The 19,579-nt window shown below is 41.1% G+C and overlaps 2 protein-coding genes across 3 annotated transcripts in view; one reads left to right on the top strand and one right to left on the bottom strand.

Annotated features, from left to right (window-relative positions):
- Positions 1-6,370: 6,370 nt before the first annotated feature.
- LOC146695198 (uncharacterized) lies at positions 6,371-8,134 on the bottom strand. Its single transcript, XM_085476707.1, has 2 exons — positions 7,630-8,134; positions 6,371-7,563 (listed from the first exon to the last, which is right to left on the bottom strand). The coding sequence occupies exons 1-2, from the start codon at positions 7,904-7,906 to the stop codon at positions 7,055-7,057; spliced, it is 786 nt and encodes a 261-aa protein (XP_085332833.1). The 5' UTR covers positions 7,907-8,134; the 3' UTR covers positions 6,371-7,054.
- A 6,533-nt stretch (positions 8,135-14,667) lies between these two features.
- Positions 14,668-19,579, top strand: part of LOC146695197 (sprouty-related, EVH1 domain-containing protein 2-like) — a 36,548-nt gene continuing 31,636 nt past the window's right edge. For both annotated transcript variants that reach the window (XM_085477136.1, XM_085477135.1), the window contains exon 1: positions 14,668-15,271. In XM_085477136.1, the coding sequence (XP_085333262.1) occupies positions 15,246-15,271 (26 nt within the window). In that variant the 5' untranslated portion in view covers positions 14,668-15,245. The remainder of the gene's footprint in view (positions 15,272-19,579) is intronic.

Raw genomic sequence — 19,579 nt, 5'->3', positions numbered from 1 at the left:
CAGTACTACATGGAAGCTCCTGTCAGGCATCATATCGGCTAAGATGAACAGGCACATGGGTCAATACATGAGCGGGACACAGAAAGGAATTGGCAAGAATACCAGAGGCGCAAAACACCAGCTACTGGTAGACAGAACAGTCAGCCGAGACTGCAAGACCAGACTGACCAACCTGTGCACTGCCTGGATTGATTACAAGAAGGCCTATGACTCAATGCCCCACAGCTGGATACTGGAATGCCTAGAATTGTACAAGATCAATGGGACCCTAAGAGCCTTCATCAGGAACTCAATGGGGATGTGGCGTACAACACTAGAGGCCAACTCCAAGCCCATAGCACAAGTCACCATCAAGTGCGGGATCTACCAAGGAGATGCTCTGTCCCCACTGCTGTTCTGCATAGGCCTGAACCCCCTCAGTGAGATCATTAACAAGACTGGCTACGGATACCGACTACGGAACGGAGCAGTTGTCAGCCACCTCCTGTACATGGATGACATCAAGCTGTATGCCAAGAGTGAACGAGACATCGATTCACTGATCCACACTACCAGGCTATACAGCAATGACATTGGAATGTTGTTCGGACTGGAGAAGTGTAGTCGGATGGTAACAAAGAGAGGGAAGGTAGTCAGAACTGAGGGGATTGAACTACCAGAAGGCAACATTGCAGAGATAGAGGACAGTTACAAGTACCTGGGGATCCCGCAGGCAAATGGGAACCATGAAGAGGCCGCTAGAAAGGCTGCAACCACCAAGTACCTGCAGAGGGTCAGGCAAGTCCTGAGGAGTCAGCTGAATGGTAAGAACAAGATCCGGGCCATCAACACGTACGCCCTGCCCGTGATCAGGTACCCTGCTGGGGTAATAGGCTGGCCAAAGGCGGAGATAGAAGCCACTGACATAAAGACAAGAAAGCTCCTTACCATGCATGGAGGGTTTCACCCCAAGTCCAGCACCCTGAGGCTGTACGCTAAGCGGAAGGAAGGGGGCTGGGGACTGGTGAGTGTCAGCACCACAGTCAAGGATGAGACAACGAACATCCAAGAATACATTGGGAAGATGGCCCCAACTGACCGAGTGCTCAGTGAATACCTCAGGCAGCAGAAACCCAAGAAAGAGGAGGGAGACGAGGAACCATCATGGAAGGACAGGCCCCTGCACGGTATGTACCACCGGCAGATAGAGGAGGTGGCTGATATCCAGAAATCCTACCAGTGGCTGGACAAAGCTGGACTGAAAGACAGCACAGAGGCACTAATCATGGCAGCACAAGAACAAGCTCTGAGCACAAGATCCATAGAGGCTGGGATCTATCACACCAGGCAAGACCCCAGGTGCAGGCTGTGTAAAGATGCCCCAGAGACAATCCAGCACATAACAGCAGGGTGCAAGATGCTAGCAGGCAAGGCATACATGGAACGCCATAACCAAGTGGCCGGCATAGTGTACAGGAACATCTGTGCCGAGTATAACCTGGAAGTCCCCAGGTCAAAATGGGAGATGCCCCCAAGGGTGGTGGAGAATGACCGAGCTAAGATCCTGTGGGACTTCCAGATACAGACGGACAAAATGGTGGTGGCTAACCAACCGGACATAGTGGTGGTAGACAAACAGAAGCAGACGGCCGTAGTGATTGGTGTAGCGGTTCCGAATGACAGCAATATCAGGAAGAAGGAACACGAGAAGCTGGAGAAATACCAAGGGCTGAGAGAAGAGCTCGAGAGGATGTGGAGGGTGAAGGTAACGGTGGTCCCCGTGGTAATCGGAGCGCTAGGTGCGGTGACTCCCAAGCTAGGCGAGTGGCTCCAGTAGATCCCGGGAACAACATTGGAGATCTCTGTCCAGAAGAGCGCAGTCCTGGGAACAGCTAAGATACTGCGCAGGACCCTCAAGCTCCCAGGCCTCTGGTAGAGGACCCGAGCTTGAAGGATAAACCGCCCGCAGGGGCGTGCTGGGTGTTATATATATATATCTTAGGGGTGAAACGATACACAAAATATATATATATATATATTAGGGGTGCAACGATACACAAAATTCACGGTTCGGTTCGATACTTTGGTGTCACGACCTTTTTAATTTGTCATTTATTAAAATTATAAATATATATTTTAACTCAAAAGTACAGTTTTTAAATTTAATGTTGCTGAAACAAAAGTAATTAAAAAAATAAATATATCTCAGGGCTCTCAAAATTTCAAAATCCCTGGTAGCCCTTCAGGCAGGAACACTTCAGTTTTTGGTAGCCCAAAATAAATGTAAGTAGCCCGAATAAAAAAGAAAGCAATTTTTTGATTGATGTTTTGTTTCCTGTTTTGTTTCCTTTACAATATTATACATTAAAGTATAATATTGTAAAGGAAACAAAACATTAATCAAAAAATTGTTGAAAAACAAATTACAACATTGTATAAAAATTACAATCATCAACTCAAATACTTGGTTCTAATTGAACAGAAATTTCTATGAACTTGTAAGAACTGTGTAGGACATGAATCAGTCTGTGTCAGATCCTGAATTTGAAATTTCCACTGAAGTCACGGGTAAGAGACAAGTGGAACCAAAATCTAGGCCATTTGCTTTTTGAAGTTTGCAAAGACTGCTAAATTTTGCCAGTGGTAGTTCACTCTTTGCAACATAGTACACTGTTCTAAACAGATTTTTCAGGTTTATTTTTAGTATGTTATTTGCAATTGGTGTTTGTTCTGGGAAAGATATTGCAGACTGAGCAATAATGCATTTCTTGCATTTCTCATGGGTTCTAATGGGGGCCTTTCTTAAAATGACTGGTTCCAGTAACAAAGGCGCTTGTCGACTCAGAAATCGAGAGAAAACCAACAACACACCCGGCAGAACATTATGTTATTTACAAGGGTGCACATAAGTGGTCTGCATGTGCGCATTCGCTGTCAGAATAAAAGACGCGCACCAGATAAGAAGTTGCAACGCGCGTTTGCGTCCATATAAAAAGCACTGTTTTTGTCCGCTAGAGTGGGATTTTCACGGCACATTCCGCACCACATCTCTGTCATTTGTTTGAAGCCAGCTCACCTCCTGCAACCACTTTCCCGAGAATACGTGCTTATTTTGTGGTTCGGACTCCTTCTGACATTTCTTTGGAGGTGGAGGAACACCAAAGTAATTGCTTAAAGGAGCTTCTTCGACATCTTTAAGAGTTTTAAACAAATGTCTGTCCTCCTCCAGAAAATCTTATGTATGCAAACATGCGTTGCAACTTCATATCTTGTGCGCGTTTTTGGGGGTTTTTTTGACAGCGAATGCGCACCTGCGGACCACTTATGTGCAGCCCCGGTTATATAGCTCGTCATATTGCAGCCACAGAAATTCTTTTGTCCATGAAACCATAAAGCTGCACTTTCTTTTTGCCTTATCTGATTTGTCATAACTTTTCCGTTTTGTGGTAAGCTTTTCTTTGGCTGTCACTTCTTCACCCTGACCTGTCTTATTTGGCTCAGCAGAACTAAAATATATATCCTGCTGCTTTTACACACACACACATAACAGTCAGCGATTCTCTGCGCGATCAACCTCTCACATGTTTAAGCTTGCTGCGGGAGATTTCACTTGTCATGTTTGCATAGTAAGCTAACGATTGATAAGACGATGTCAGAGGAATTGGTGCGCCGGGACGTCGAGCTAGCGATTTTGCAAGCCCTGTATCTGATTGAGGAATCACTCATCTTGGGAAAAGAGAGTTTATTACAGAGAAATGGCTCTTTCCAAAATAAAAGCTATACTATACGCTTCTTCTGGGCTATATTCTCAGCAGCATATTGTGGCGGGTCAGGGCTGTTCGGGCTTCTGTTTATACAGTTATGTTTTGTTTATGTTGCCATAGTGACGGGTGACGCCCTCTCGCTGTGAGGTGTGTCCTTCTGGGGTCAGGGGGCGCCCTGTGTGTTGTTGTTGTTGCTGTGCGGTTGCCGCGCTGAGCAGTTAGCTAGCGGCAGTGTTCTTCTGCAGATGTCAATAAACGGCTGTGCTCCCTGGCTAGCTCACGGGAAGCAAGACCAAACGACACCTCCGTCTCCTCCTTGTCTGAGCTCGCCACATTGGTGTCAGAAGTGGGATGATGGTGGCACCCCATGTTCTGACCCGAGTGACTTTTCCCCCACCGGTCGTGACCGGCCGGTCCGCCAAAAGAAGGCACCTGGACATTTGCAGGACTTTGTGTGGGGCAATGGGGTCGTCGGGGACGACTGACCCCTTAGGTGGGGGCTATGTAGCGGGTCGGGGCTGTTCGGGGTTCTGTTTGTACAGTTATGTTTTGTTTATGTTGCCATAGTGACGGGTGACGCCCTCATTGCGTGGCACATCCAACATACTGTTTTACTCTAGTCTATGACTCGCTTACCTTCAGGGTCATACGTCACATGAAAACCAAAATAATTCCAAACGCCAGATCTGAATGAGGGTGGGGAGGTTCAATTTGCCATGTTGCAAGGAGAGCTTAACTTCTGTCTCGCTAGCTTGCCCTGCGCTCTTCCTTCTGACGATGCTGTCTGTGTTGAACGCTCAGTGGATTTGCGCTCGACAGTGCAGCCTAGGCGGAGTAGTCGAACGTAGATTCACTGAGCGCTCAACACAGACAGCATCGTCAGAAGGAAAGTTGATAAAATAAATTACAAATTTTGTATTGTTCCATACATATGTGTCCCGAACCGAAAGCACCGTATCGAACGGTTCAATATCGATACGAGCATCGTTGCACCCCTAATATATATATATATATATATATACACACATACATACATACATACATATATACATATACATGTGTGTATGTGTACACAAATATCACTTCCTTATTGATGCCATAATTATTTTTGAAACTACTAATGTCCTCCTTTTAAAAGTAAACTCCATGATGCTAGTAGTCAAACCTCCACAAATGTGATATCACTATAAAGCCCAGGAGGACCTAGTACAGTAGAACTCAAATAGTTAATAAATTAATAAATTGTGCTTTATGAAGAGGTCTAAGACTAACGTCCACCACAGAAGAAAAGCATGGGTCTTGTAGTTACGTCGTATGCATGTTAATCAAGGTACCCAACTTAGAAAAGCTCACCTATGCTCGGTAAATGTTAGCTAACACTGACAATAGTCTCTCCAAATTGCTCAGTGAAAAAAACCTACCGAGTAATGTTGTGGAGTTATGGTCGTGTTGTCGTGTTGCAGACGTTGTTGTAACTCTTTCCAGTGTTTTTAATGGATCTTTGCACATAATGGCACAGTCTCAGGGGTACAGATCCCGGCGTTCCTGACTGACACTTTGCATAGGAGCCGAGCATTGCAGGAAGCTTTTATTTTGATACTTCCACTGACCGGAAGTTTAAATTTGCTTTTAGTTAAAGATTTGATACCCCATCATTTAGTTGTTTCAATTCACAATGGACACCCCATAAAGTAAAGGACATGCAGTACTGTGCAGAATCAGATATTATTATATTTATGAAAAGCCAGATATTGTTTTGTTCTGGTGGTCTTGAGCAACAGTTCTTGAGGCTTTCTGAAGATTTTTCAATTTTCTTTGAACATTGGCTGCTTTTGCAATCATTCTCAGTCCAGTACTTGTGTCTGACTATTTTCAGAGGAACTTTTTTGTTTACTGACTAATCACTGACCAATGAATCACTCAAGGATAAAAAAAAAAAAACAGCTCCAAACCTAAGGGATCAATCAGTGTTATGTTATGTAACAGGAAACTTAGCAAAGAATCTATTTTAAGTGTTATATTTAGGCAGTTTGTTCCCATTTGTTTAGTTGAATCTTCCAAAGATAACCGGTCTCACAGGCATAAAATAGTATCTTTGAACTAACAAAAAGGAATTCACAAAAAGATATTGGCCAAAAAAGGCATATCTCAGCAAGGTGTGCAGTAAAGAATTAAGAAAACTGGAATGTCAGGCCTCTAAAAACTGTCTACAGCAGATGAACAGTATCTAAACGTATGTACTTAAGAAATAGGAAAAAAATATTTATAAAGGCCAGAAAAAAGACCTGAAATACACATCTGGCCTTTGAGTTGATCTAGGTACTGTTAACTGAAGCCTCACAGAAATGCTCTTAGTGGCAGGGTGCCTGTCAAGAGACAGTTCTTAGGGAGCAAAACAGTGAGAAAAAGCTAATGTATGCCAAATTACACAGGAACTGGGCTGAAAATCCAGGTCTGATGAAGTGATCAAAGCAAATTTAAAATTTTTGGTCAACTTGTGAGGGCTATGTACAAAGAAAGTCAAGTGAGAGATACAGCAGTGAGTGTTGTACAGCCAACCTTAAAGCACAGTGGAGGCTCTGTCATGGTTTGGGGCTGCATTTCATGAAATTATGAACACTGAAAAGTATCATCAAAATTTTATCCACCAAGCAATACCATCTGGAAGTCATATAATACACGACAGCTTAATTTTTCTGGATGACAATGATCCCAAACACAGTAAAAACATACCTGGATGCAAAAACACACAACAGAGCACCATTAGTTATGGACTGGCCTCCCCAGAGCCCAGACCCCGCAATACTGAAGCAGTGTGAGATCATGCAGACAAAGAATCTTACTAAAGGCAGCCCACATCCAAAGAAGATCTTTAAATGTCTTTTGGGAAACTGAAGGATTATTCCTGATGACTACTTAAGATAATTCCAGAATGCTCTCCAGACTGTGTTGAAGAATAAAGGTGGTCATACCAAACTTTCAAGCTTTTTAGAATTCTCTGTTTTGTTTTTTTAACTGATCAAGCAGGGACTTCTACTATAGATACAACTATAATTAATATAATAGATGAATACCATGTTAATACAATATTACAATATTCAACAGAAGTATAAAAATATAAAATAATGAACAGGCATGATTTATGAAAAATATATAACTGGCAAATTTGAAAACTCATCTGGAATAGTTTTTATATTTAATGATTGGCATGAGGAGGGTGACACTCCAAACCAGACCCTTAAAGGTAGCCCATAAGTATGCGGACCTTTTATAGACTCTTGCTGTTGGCCTTCTTCTCCTGCAGATGGACATCAGAAAAAAACGATCGCGATTACGACAAGAGCCACCGAGAAGGATGACAAGAAGATGAAGACTTTCAGTGTGCTTTTAAGCATCCCCAGGTACTTTTTCCTTTTCTGATGGCGAGGAGCTATCTCTATCATGTGGGATTTTATTGACTTGACGATTGCGATTTCCATGGCTGGATCCTGCATTACTAGCACAGACTCAAGCTGTTCACGACTGAATGTCTTCTTTAGGTCTTTTAAAACCGCTTTGGAGACTTTTTTAACGAGTTTCTTGTCAGGACAGAATTTCGACGAGATGCGGAGTCCGTTCATCGTCTGGGCCGCCAGGCATCCAACGGGAGCTTCCCACTCCTGCTTGGTATCGGTGTGGGGACCTATAGCTCCACAGTCTTTGAGCACCATGAAGGTCACATCGCAGACAAACGCCAGGTGCTGCTTGCTCTGGTCTGATGTGGTGGAGGCACATTTATCAGCCGCAGCTGATGATGATGTCAGTTCCACAGCAGGTGCGTCTGTAACCGATTCATGAACTTCAGACTCTGCTCTGTTTTTCGGACCTACTTTTTCTTGTAACAAACCTTCGGGACGTGTTATGGTCTCTGACAGCTGCTGGTCCCCGCCTGCCCCGGCTGCAGCTTCACAGTTGGGCTTTGGCTCATCAGCATCAAGTGCCTGCAGTGGCTCCATAACAGCAGAGTCCTTGTGCCTCTCCGTGTTGATCAACTCTGCTGCATCTTCCAACGAGGTAGCTCCCGACAATTTATTTTCCTGTGGGTGCTGGTTCCCGTCTGCCCAGGCTATGGCTTCACAGCAGGATTTAGACGTGTTAGCTGCCGATGACTGTGGCAGTTCCATAATGCTTGAGTCCTTGAGCTTTTTCAGGTTGTTAAACTTCTCTGTGTTTTCCAACGCTGTGTCTCCTATTATTATATTCTCTCTTAATGTTAATGTTAGGTTCTAAAACGTTTCTTTCTAGTTAGGCTACTAAAAGTTTTTTGTTTTGTTGTGTTTTGCGTAAATTTGTATGAGGCTGTGAGACAACTAACCCTGCTGGTGAGACATCAAAGCAGAAAGTGGAACTGAATCAGATCATATGACAACCAAAAGCTCTGATGTCAGAGAACTCTATCTTTGATTCCATGGCAACAATAAGGGGAGAAACGTAAACGCGTTTCTTGTAGCCACTTCCAACTAAGTAGCCTACTTCAGCAGGGCCGTAACCAAGGCTTCAACACTGTGATCCCTAGTCCCCAAGAACATTTAAAAACAAGGGGATACATTTTTTCCATTATACGCTGTAATACACTGATCTAATAAAAACAGATACTTATGACTATGATCACAATTGCTTTTGCTTGCGTTTTATAAAACAACAACATTTTTTGCATGTGTGGATTTCATTTCTGCTTTCTACAAAGGAAGAAATAGCTAGAATAATAAAGAAGGAAGAAGAATAAAAAGGAAGTAAGAGAAAGTCCAGTGTCACTGTACCATCCTTTCGGCACCATAATGTACCATAAACCCTCAGAAGGACTGTAACAGTTGCATATAATTCTGCAATAGCTGCTTAAATCACACATAGTTTTTCTTGCTTTTTGTTGAACAACAACATCTTTATATAAATTTATGGCATTTGCATGTTCTCCTTCTGCCTATCAGTGCTGATTTTATTAACCAAGAATTTTTGCCACAAATGTTCTGATAATTTTCTGCGCTGTAAACAAATAAAAAAATAAAAAAGTAAATTAAAAAAGTCTCAATACACAGTATTGTACTGGATGTAAAGATTTCACATATTTGTTATTTACAGTATGCTGCTGAGTCAGCTAAGTCAGGTATTGCAGTCCTATTCAGCGGAACCCCAGGGGTAGACCCAGATCTCCCCACATCTTGGTGTCCCTGGATGAGCTGGAGGAGGTGGCTGGGCTTCTCAGCTCAGACTGCTGCAAACACAACCCGAATCATGATGAGTTGCAGAAAATGGATGGAGTTATTTACAGCTATCTTTCCATATGTTTTCATTTATACAATGAATTGTGGAAACAAAAAACCCCATGGAGGGCAGCCATTGCCCTGACAGGGTTAATTTTGGATTCTGGAGCTGGAGAAACTAAAGGTTTCTTGTATGCTTGTTTACAGACCTGAAAGTTGCCGTTGCGTAACACGTTACTGATGACAGCTGTGTAATGTGATTTGTATAGTAAGTGGGCATTGTTAAATAAAAGCTGTATTTGATGTTGTACAAAAACTTGCTCTAGCTCTTACAAAAGGATTTGCATGGAAAGAAGGCTATGTTGGTTCTTATGGACCGCTATTTACAGCCTGATAACCATTTTGAAGTGTATGGTCACAAGTATAAAGTGAAAATAATGGTCTTAGTTCTCGAAATGCTGATATGAGGTTTTTGTAGAACAGCAATAATATTTGCATTACATATAACAAAGAATGCCAATACATGTGTTGTATACGAGCAAAATTAAAGACATTGGTTTGTTGTTGCTAGTCAAAGAAAGTAAAAGCAGCATCTCTTATTTGTCAGGTATTGTATGAAATATTACTGCCACTATATGATCACACAATTGGTTTGAAGTAGAATTTATAAAGGAAGAGTTTGAAAACATTGTGATGTAAGAACCTATGTTACATTAGTCTTTCATTAACTAATCCTAAGCTGGAGTCCTGAATGTTGCAGTTGCATTAAACACTGTAGATGATGATGATTTTTGTACCAAAATAAAGAGGAAACAACATTATGAGTTCAGTATCCCTTTGCCATCCTTTCTGCACCACAGACACAAGAGGACCCATCCATATGAACCCAAGGAAGAACCAAAACAGTTGCATGTAATTATGATCACAAGTGGTTTTGCTTGGTGTTTGTTTGTTTTTTTGTGGCAAAGTAACATTTTTATAACAGTTTATAGAGTTTGCATGTTCCCCTTGTTCCTACTAAACTAATATATTTCGGTATGTGTTCCCATTTATATTAGAGTTTAAGTACCATAATAATTTTATATATATATATAGCACCTTTCAAAACAATGTTACTGTCAGGGACCAAGCAGTAAAGCATAAAGGACACAGGTGTTTTAATTCAAAAAGGGGGTTTTATTGACCCAAAAACATGAAGATATATTTAACAAAGCCAAAACTTAAACAGGCAGAGCAATAAAAGAGGTCAACTCAATAGACTAAACTCAAGATAATAATTAACAAAACCTCAAACAAACATAAGATAAACTAACCTGCTGGTTTAGCTAAACCAAATGACACACACGGGGGAAAACAAACTGGCTGCCATATAACCAACTAATACAAAACAATTAAACAAACATGAAACCCCACCCCCCCCCCCTCCACCCCCCAGGCAATGAAGCATGTGGTTCTATCCAATTAGGCTGTCAGTGATAAACACCTTTTGCCAGACAGGAGGAGAAGCCAAACCCCAGGTAAGTCAAACAAAGAAAGATGCATTAATATAACATAAAACAGAACTTTGACCTTGCAAGGTTAATATGTGTGCACGCCATATAAACATTGGAAGGCGTGATCGAAAAATACATACATTTAATAAAGAAACAATATTGAACAATAAGTAGAATATATTAAAGTAGTGACTGTAAATTAAACTAAAGTGAATCAACGGGTCCCGCGACCCTGAAAGGGATAAGCGGAAGCGAATGGATGGATGGATGGATGAATCAACGGGTGGTGAGGTGTGGAGCTTACCATGTGTGGCATGCCATCACAGTTGCAAAGTACTTCACAGGATAACACGCAACAATAAAGAATTAAAATTAGAAAAATTGGTCAATAACCATAACTCAAATTAAACGATTATTAATATCAATTATAGACAATTTTTTGTTTTACAATACAGAAACCCCATCAGCTGGACTGATGCCAACTTCGATAGAGATCTGCATTCCTCTCATGTATGACAAATTTTACACCTCTCACTATAGTTTCACACAGCTGCTATTGGTTTGCCGCTTCCTGCTCTTCCTACAAGGTTGTCTTGTGAATTTATTACACACCTGGAGCATCAAACAGCAGCATGCAGTAGATCTCTATCACAGTAGTGCTCTATCTAAGCACATTTCAATGCTCAGCTAGAGTACAAAAGTGCTATATAAGACGCAGTCCATTTACCATTCACCACACAGGCACAGTAAACTGGACTGGACTTTAGATATTTATAAATAAAACCAATGTAACTCCTGCATTTACGCTCACCAGTTCATTTTGTTTAAATTTTAAAATGTCAACCACCCCAAAAGGATATAAGACACCTCCACGATTGTAAAGTCCATTAAGTTGGTCAGTTTTTCCTCAGTAGGTTGTCTGTTGTGAACAGTGGTGAAGAATTATCATAATTACCTAATGTTTTTTCCATCTTCATCTGCGATTAAGAGTAATAGACTGTATAGACTTATTACATTCTCTTACTGTAGGTGTCACAGTATAATACTGTTCAAATGAAAGAAACTGATTTAAGTGTAATACACAGCATGTCTCCTCCTTTTCTAAAGTGACTGTTTTTGTGTATATGGACCTTTTTTTTGGAGTTTTTACACAATACTTGTGAAAGTTGGAAATGGAACCACAAATGGTTTCCAGACATCTTGTGACTCAATCAAAATCACCCTTTCTCATTTACATTAACCACTAATATGAATAATGAGTACTACAAGTACATGTTTTCTGATGCTGATACTGTAGATTTTTTTCTAATCCTTGCTTTTACATCTTTTACTGTATACCTGGATACTTTGCGGTAAAGTCATAATAGTTAATTAAACTGAAGTAAGAAGTAAAATTATGTGTGAAAAGTATTTTATTGAACTGGAAAGTTTTCAAGTTTTCACAACATACTTGTGTAAGTTTGATTTGAGACCACAAGTGGTTTCCAAATAACTCATGACTCAATCACATGTCACACAAATCGTGATCAGATGGACAAGTGCCAAACTCAGGCACAGATCATCTGTGAAAAAACAGACTTTTAGTGCACAAAAAAAATTAAAAAATAAAAATGTGTGGCTACATTGTATCACTACTGGGATTAATACAATGAGTGAAATTACACATTAGGAGGTCCCAGTTGATCAAATAGCACCTTACAAACTACAAGACTATACAACCTGATTCATTAAATGTGACTAGTTTTATTAAATGGAGTAACTGTTGAATGCAGCCATTCAAAAGTATGTTAATTATTGTAAAATGATACTATAATACATTTCCCAGAGCTGAGAAATGGAAAGCTGAGACTAAAATCATAGTGTTTACTCCACTGAAATAAATGGTATGCTGTGTGTGTGTGTGTGTGTGTGTGTGTGTGTGTGTGTGTGTGTGTGTGTGTGTGTGTGTGTGTGTGTGTGTGTGTGTGTGTGTGTGTGAGAGTGAGTGAGAGAACTCATTTACTGTTTATATACACTGGAGAGCTGTTGATGAATGACCCCTTAACACCCTAAGGGGAAATTTCTGTTGCATGAAGTACATACGGAATATAAAGCAAATATTAGGACAGCACAAGCACACAAAAACAACATAACTTCTGACAGAAACCAGACATAGTATAAAACACTATACCCACTGGCTGTACTTTTAAGGGGATCAAAGACAATTCTTAATTACAACTGCAACATGGGGACATGGTCTTGGATAATTCAATAACATTTTACATTCTATTATAGGAAAATCTTGACTTTTTTTAATACAGTAAATAATATTTCATTACAGCAACTGACAATTTGACAAATATGCATATTAATCTTTTTGGGTCCCGTTAAATGTTATTAGCTGTATAGCTAGGGATGTCAAACTTATTTTATATTGCGGGCCACAGTGTACAGAAATGTAACTACACTTATAATCAATTAAACATCTAATATCAGAAAAAGAAGCCCAATTTCAAAAGTATGTCTCAGTTTTTCTACATGATAATAAAATGCTGCTGTAATAAATTAAAAATATCTGTCAGCGTGACTCTATGGGCTTAAATTGCAAGAAGTAAATGTTTGAAATGACAGAAATCTACCATTTAATTACTTTGGTGTTGCGTGAATGCCAATGGGGAGGTCTTTGTCAACAGAAAATGTTGTAAAAGTTGTGAAAATACAGTTAAATGTTGAAAATGTATATCCTTCACATTTTCCAAAGCCATCCAGTGGGCTGTGGAGGATGACTACATTCTGAAGTTACACGTTCAAACCACACCGTGTCAGTGTTGAACACATGGACTGTTTATATTTGGCGCATGCAACCATTCATACATTCTTTGTTTTGCACAAATGTCAGTACGCTTGCTGCACATGTCATAGTTTTACTACATACAATAAAACTTGCTTCTGCTAAATTGGCCCTGGCAGAGACGTCACTGTGTTGGAGAATACTGGTATAGCTATTATAGTATTTCTGTGCTTCTTTTATTTTTTTTAAGAGAAAAGTCCACATATCCCCACAACCCCTCGTGAATACATCATCAAGAAGTATGTTTCTAAAGACAACACTAAGTACATGTGCAACCTACTGTAAAAGTATGTCGTGATTACTGATATGAGGGCAAATGCTCACTGAGTTACCCTCTGTAAACATAAACAAATAAATTAATAAATAAATATTATGAAAAATTTGTCTTAATGTATCCTTGGAAACATATATTTTCATCAACTGCATGAACACAGACTGTGAAAACTTAGAGGGAATGTCTTGGCTTTACTTCAAGGTCTGACATTGTCCCCTGTGAACTCTCAGAATGACATTATTATTATTACTGGTCAAAACCAGTAAGTCCAAATGTGTAAGCTGTAGGAAATACCAGTTGAGGGCGCTACTCGACCACAGTAATAAACAAGACTTTTTTTTCTTTTCTGTCTCTCTGTTTTTTTCTTGTTTTTTTTTTTTGTCTAGGCATGAACCTGAAAACAATACTGGCAACTGTTTGGGGGCAGGAACACAAATCTGGCAGCACTCAGAGCAAACAAAACAGGCTAATCATCTAACTTACACACACCTTAGCAAATCAATAGGTATTAAAGACCTCAATCCCCAGAGTAGTTCACGGCACAAAGGCAATAAGAGATTAGCAGATAGTCTCTCGCTGATATGGTGCTAAAAAGTTAACACGATTAGCCAGCAATCGCTTTTAATCTTTTTTGATTCATCAGGCATTATGTTAGTTTCTGAAGTCTGAACTTTGCCTCTTTTTCCCCCCCGAAAATTGGGGGTTTTTGTGAGCAACTCGGTGCTATTATATTGCTTAATAACGAGATCTATACTTTTAGATCTTATGAATAAATATTAAATAAGTAATATCATGATGATAATAAAGGCTGATTTATTGCGTTGAAGGGTGTTAACACTGGAATGTAGTTGGGGGGGTTTCCTTTCTGTGAACTATCTGCACTGTGCCCAGTGAAGGATTTCATATGCGCACAAAGGTGACAATTGAGGTTTAAAATGAAGGATTTTCGAGAAATAAAGACGAGAGAGTGCGTTTGTCAAGAGACCCTTTGGCTTGCAGCCGTCGTGGGCCCTCCGTTAAAATGTAAACTACGTCACCGCTTCCGCCCCCTCCTCCTGCTATCCCTCCCCCTCTCCTCTCCCGCCTCCCTGCCCCGGCGTCGTTGGAGCTTCTCGGCCGCCTGCAATCCAACATGGAGTAGAGAGAGATGGGGCTCTAGCGGGGCCACCCCTCGGTAACAGCAGCGACGACGCGCTTTTTACGCACAACTGGAACCGGAGTCGTCGGTGAAAACATGCGCCTTAGGACTTAAAAACGGAGTGTGTGCCCTGTGCGCCCGTGTGTGTGTGAGAGAGAGAGTGCGTGCGAGTGTGAGTGAGTGAGTGAGTGTGTTTGGGCAGGGAGGGGGGTGTAATAGAAGACCGGAGCTGGATTAAGCTACAAAATTGTCCGTTCATGCTAGGTGATGGTGTGTTAAAGTTATAGTAAAGCGGGCATTCGCGATCCAGAAGAAAGAGGGTGGCTCCGGGGGTAAAAGAGGAAAATTTTAGGGGTAAAGAAGACGGAGGCGCAGCCAGTCGAAGGCAAGCAAAGAGCCGACACTCGCACAAAGGCGCAGGGGGATTTATGCGGAATTGGAGACAGAATCGGAGGAGCCACGGTGAAAGAATGACAAGCGAAAAGTATGCAACCGCCGTGGTACATTACCTGAGGTGAAACGAGAAAATGATAGAAGAAACACACCCAAACGAGTAAGTACTGGGACTCAGAAGATTTCTCTATATGTTTACTGCTCTCTCTTTTCTGTCTTTTCCCCCTTGCTTCCCTCCGTGACTACAAGTTAGAGGTGATTGGAGCAACTTGATGGAATGTGCATTCTGTGCAGATCAGTTCATGGTGTATGCTTTTTATTAATATTCTTTTTATTATTATTATTATTACGCTCAATTGGTTGGATTTGCTGTTTGATGGTGCTGTGAAGTAATGCATTGACAGTGCTGTCGAAGAGGGTTTTTAGGGCCCCCACCTCGGTGTAGACTCCAGGCTTGGGAAGGCAAGAGAGAAAGGAGAGGGGAGTGGGAGGAGGAGGAGGGGAATAAGCGTGGGTGGGTCGGAAACATTTTCTGAAAGGATCTGAAGCGAGAGAGCAGGCCCCTGTTGCAGCGTAACTTAGAAACTCCAGCACGCCCAGAAGTTACACCTTTTATAAATACACGCTCGGCGGCCAGCTCGCGAATCTTTTGTTTGTGCGTAGCTCAGAAGAAACAAACAAGCAAAAAAAAAAAAAAAAAAAAACACTGAGCGGCGATTGCAAGGACATTTTCGCTTTGTTTTTAGTCACATCTGTGTGTTTGTCTCTAACCGAAGGGGAAGTCTCACAGGATGTGAGATATCCGATATGCCTCATCCGCCATCTCTTTCTCAATCGCCCTCATTTGCATAGCCTACCACGCTCCATTCATAAAAAATAGCGATCGTAAACGTCGACTCAGCCTTAAAAAAAGAAAAAGAAAGAAGAGAGACTGGTCCGTTTTTCCTAAACTGGAAACTGGCGAAGTTGTGTTTGACATGCACACGCGGGGATCGTGCTTTTTCTTCTGCGAACTATAGCTTCTACAAAGCTGTTCACTGCCTAGGCCCACAGATACGTTCGTGTGCGAACCGATGGGCCTGTACTCAAGCGGTTAACGCTTAGAATTTGCTTAACAGCAGATTAATATGCATTGTGCTACCTTTACACTGTGTAGGCTGCAGAGCGCCAAAACAAATATAGATTATATAGCCTGTTCCTTTTTCAATCCTGCAGCCTTGTCAGGAAAAAAAACATATGTACAGACATACGAGCAGGCCTGCCAAACTATTTAATTTACTGGCTCCTGTTTGCATTTTTACAGCTCTGTTAGCCTAGCTGTATCGTCAGCGTCTGTCTCTGTCAGTCTACACGGGGCTGTGCTCGATGGGAATGCCTGCCTTGCAAATCTGTTGAGGGGGGTGGAAGGGCGAAGGGCACCGGAGGGGATGTTTGCGCTGCGGTGGCGTGACGCCGGCTCATTCATAAAAGCCTTCTAACCTTCAGCGCGTCCCCATTCATGCCTGCCGGCCGTACTCTGCTCTACGAAGCCAGCGTTATGTGTGTCTGTTCCCGGTCCCAGGGTTTGAAAGAAGCAGGGACTGCGACCAAGCCTTTGTCTCTGCTTGTCATATGTTGCCAGACACACATTTGGGGTGGTGGTGGGGTGTTAGATGCAACCAAGAAATCAAACCACGCTTTGCTGTCTTGCCTGTCTTCTGAAACTCTGCATTTCCTGTATTAACATCTGTGCTAACTGTATCTTTATGGCCTTGTTCTGAGTCATGTGTTTCTGATAAACAGCGTTCTCATGGTGTGATGGGAAAAAGCACTCAAAAGAACCGTGGCTGATTGACCATCAATTGGCAAAAGAGGCCTTTTTATGTTTTTATGATTCATTATTTTACACTAAAATGGGCAAAAAGATCAGTTAAAGTTCTTGCAGTCATTAAAACCGGCCTATATAAGCTTCTAAATGCAATAACAGTAGATTTTTTTTAGTGGCAAAGACTTTACAAAAGTGAAAATAGACGCCACCGCATGGCAAAAAAACTGCTCAGGATCGGTTAGGGGAACACTCAAAGAGCCACAGTATTTCACAATAAACATCAGGTGGTTTTAATGTATGAACCTTTGGCTGCCAGATTTTAATTTATCTTTTGGTTTTATTTTATTTTTTCTTTTGGACTGAATTAGACTGTCTCAAAACGTCTGACAGCTGCAGATTTGCCATCGCAGTCCATATGTTTGTATCTAAATAGGAATATAGTCAAATAAAATCACCAGTAACAGGCCAAGGTTTTTTTAATCCACATCTTTCTCTAATTGGCTTTTTGTTGCAGTAATAACTTTATTCTGCACGGTACAAAATCTCCTTTTTTGTATTGTTTTTTTTAATGTGAACCACTCGGCTATGTGGCCTCATAAAGGTTTTTATTGTCCAGTTACTGGAAGGAAGTGATCGGCTGTTGTTATCTGCAACTTTGCGTGTTGTGGCTTTCTTATCAGAAATTACACCTTTTGTGGGATTACAGGTGTGTCAGGAAGTAAGACACACCTTTTTATGTCATGTTGTGCAGCATTGTCACTGCTTCTTTTACAGCTTCAGTTTTATTGTGCGTCTTTAGCTTGTCTTTGTTGATCCATGCTATGGACATGGTCACATGCCCATGTGTCAGCCTACTATCAGCAGGCATTGTGTTTAGTAGCGCACACACATAGTTTTTGAGAGGATCTTTTGTTGACTGCATACCTTAAACTATAATGTCACTATCCTCTTTGGAGGATGTCCCTCTTTTGCACCGTCCTTCTGGGGACATTTATTACCTTTTATAGAAGTAGAAGCTCTCCCCTGCACCGAGAGTCACAACACGAGCCGAGGACGTATTGATCTAATGTGAGCTGCTGCAGGGTCAGCATGTGCACAGTCAGTATTAGACAGGAGATGTCCAGTGACATTCAGAGAAGGTCAACGTAGCATCGAAATATAATCCCTGAATAAAAGCACTCATCAATTGACCAACCCAGGCGTTAGCAGGCCTGCACGTTCCCCCAGCAGGATTGTTCTGTTCCTCGCACATAATGCTTTTCTCCATTAGCAGCATTCGACATAACAGAGTATAATTAACCTGACAGGAGTTTTAGGGCAAAGCTCATCGCCAAAAACAGAGTAGAGCTAAGGTTAAGATAAACCATAAGAGGTGTCCCCACTAGCACGTTTCATTAGTGCATGAACCGTAATTAGTCATGTTGGAGCTGCACTTTTGTAACAAGTGCACGTTATGTTAAAGAAATACTGCTTACACTGTTATGAAACCTATTTTGTTGGCTGTACATGTTACCTCAGCTGGCCTTGTCTCTTGTTTTGTAATTCAATAAACGAGAACACTCTCAGATAGGTAGTTAGTGCAAGCTTTTTAAGAAAGCTCTAGCTTTAAAGTCCTGCTGTGTAAAGTTCAACATTTTAACACCTCGATTGACTCGCATTTTTAGTTAGTTTGCCCTGTGGCCTTTCAGGGAACTACAGGGCTGTTTTGGCATGTTTATTTGGGCTGTTTGTTTGTTTTTTATGGAAGTTGAAATGTAATGTATTTATTGAGGCCTTTGTCTTTTGTGTGTAAATTGACCTTGGGTTTCTCTAAGGATGCTATATGATTGTTATTATTCATGGAAAGTTGTTTCTGCCACTAAAAAAAAGTAAAAAAATAAGTTGAAATTTTGAGACACATAACTGAAAATTTAGACTTTTTATTTCTTTTCTTTTTTTAGTGTTGGAAACAGACTTTCAAATTTTTACCCTCAGAGGTTGCCAATGAATTCTAACATGATGAACACGGTGAAAGGGTATATTTTACACAAAGTAGGATCTTTTTGTAATTTCAACCATAAAATGCTCCTAGTTCAGACTTAACTTTAATGTGTTTGTGCCATTCACCCTACCTGCCACCTAATATGAACTTTTTCTGCTCTTTTAAGTGGAAAAGCTCATGTATGTCGCTTTAGGAATGCTTGCAAGGGTTGTTTCACACTGTATCCGTCATTTACCAGTAAGATCACTAAACATCAAAAAGTTCTCCGAATGTGTTGCAGGATTTATTGCAGCGAGGGCAAAACTCAAACAGGAGACTTTGCCTCCATGTGTTGGGAGTCACTTTGCATTGCCTAGCAAGGCTTTGTTTGTTTGTTTGTTTCATTTGGAAATTTTTCTGTTGGTATTTTAGCATGCTTGGACGCATTCTACTGTCAAACTTGCATTGTAGATGGCTAACTGGTCTTTCATGTATACAGTGTTTTCATATACTGTAACAAGAGTACATAAATATAACAAAACAGTCTGGGAAGCATGCATAGACCGACCAACTCAGTGGTGGGAAAGAAACTCAGATGGGCTTGATTAGCAGCTTCTCTTTAATGCTATGTTAGAACAGCAGAAACACGATAATATCCTAAAATAAGAAATACTCTTTGTATTAACCAACCTGCAAGACAG

Source organism: Copadichromis virginalis, linkage group LG13 (assembly GCF_057382275.1).
Source record: "Copadichromis virginalis isolate Kocher_CV1m ecotype Utaka linkage group LG13, C_Virginalis_male_GT1.1, whole genome shotgun sequence".
Classification (NCBI taxonomy): Eukaryota; Metazoa; Chordata; class Actinopteri; order Cichliformes; family Cichlidae; genus Copadichromis; species Copadichromis virginalis.
The sequence above is the reverse complement of the archived record's forward strand: the minus strand, read 5'-3'. Positions and strand labels throughout refer to the sequence as shown.

Coding starts and splice junctions, on each gene's coding strand:
- LOC146695198 (XM_085476707.1), bottom strand. CDS start 7,906: ATGGAACTGCCACAGTCATCGGCAGCTAACACGTCTAAATCCTGCTGT. Junction 7,564..7,629: donor GACCATAACACGTCCCGAAG/GTTTGTTACAAG, acceptor AATCGGTTACAG/ACGCACCTGCTGTGGAACTG.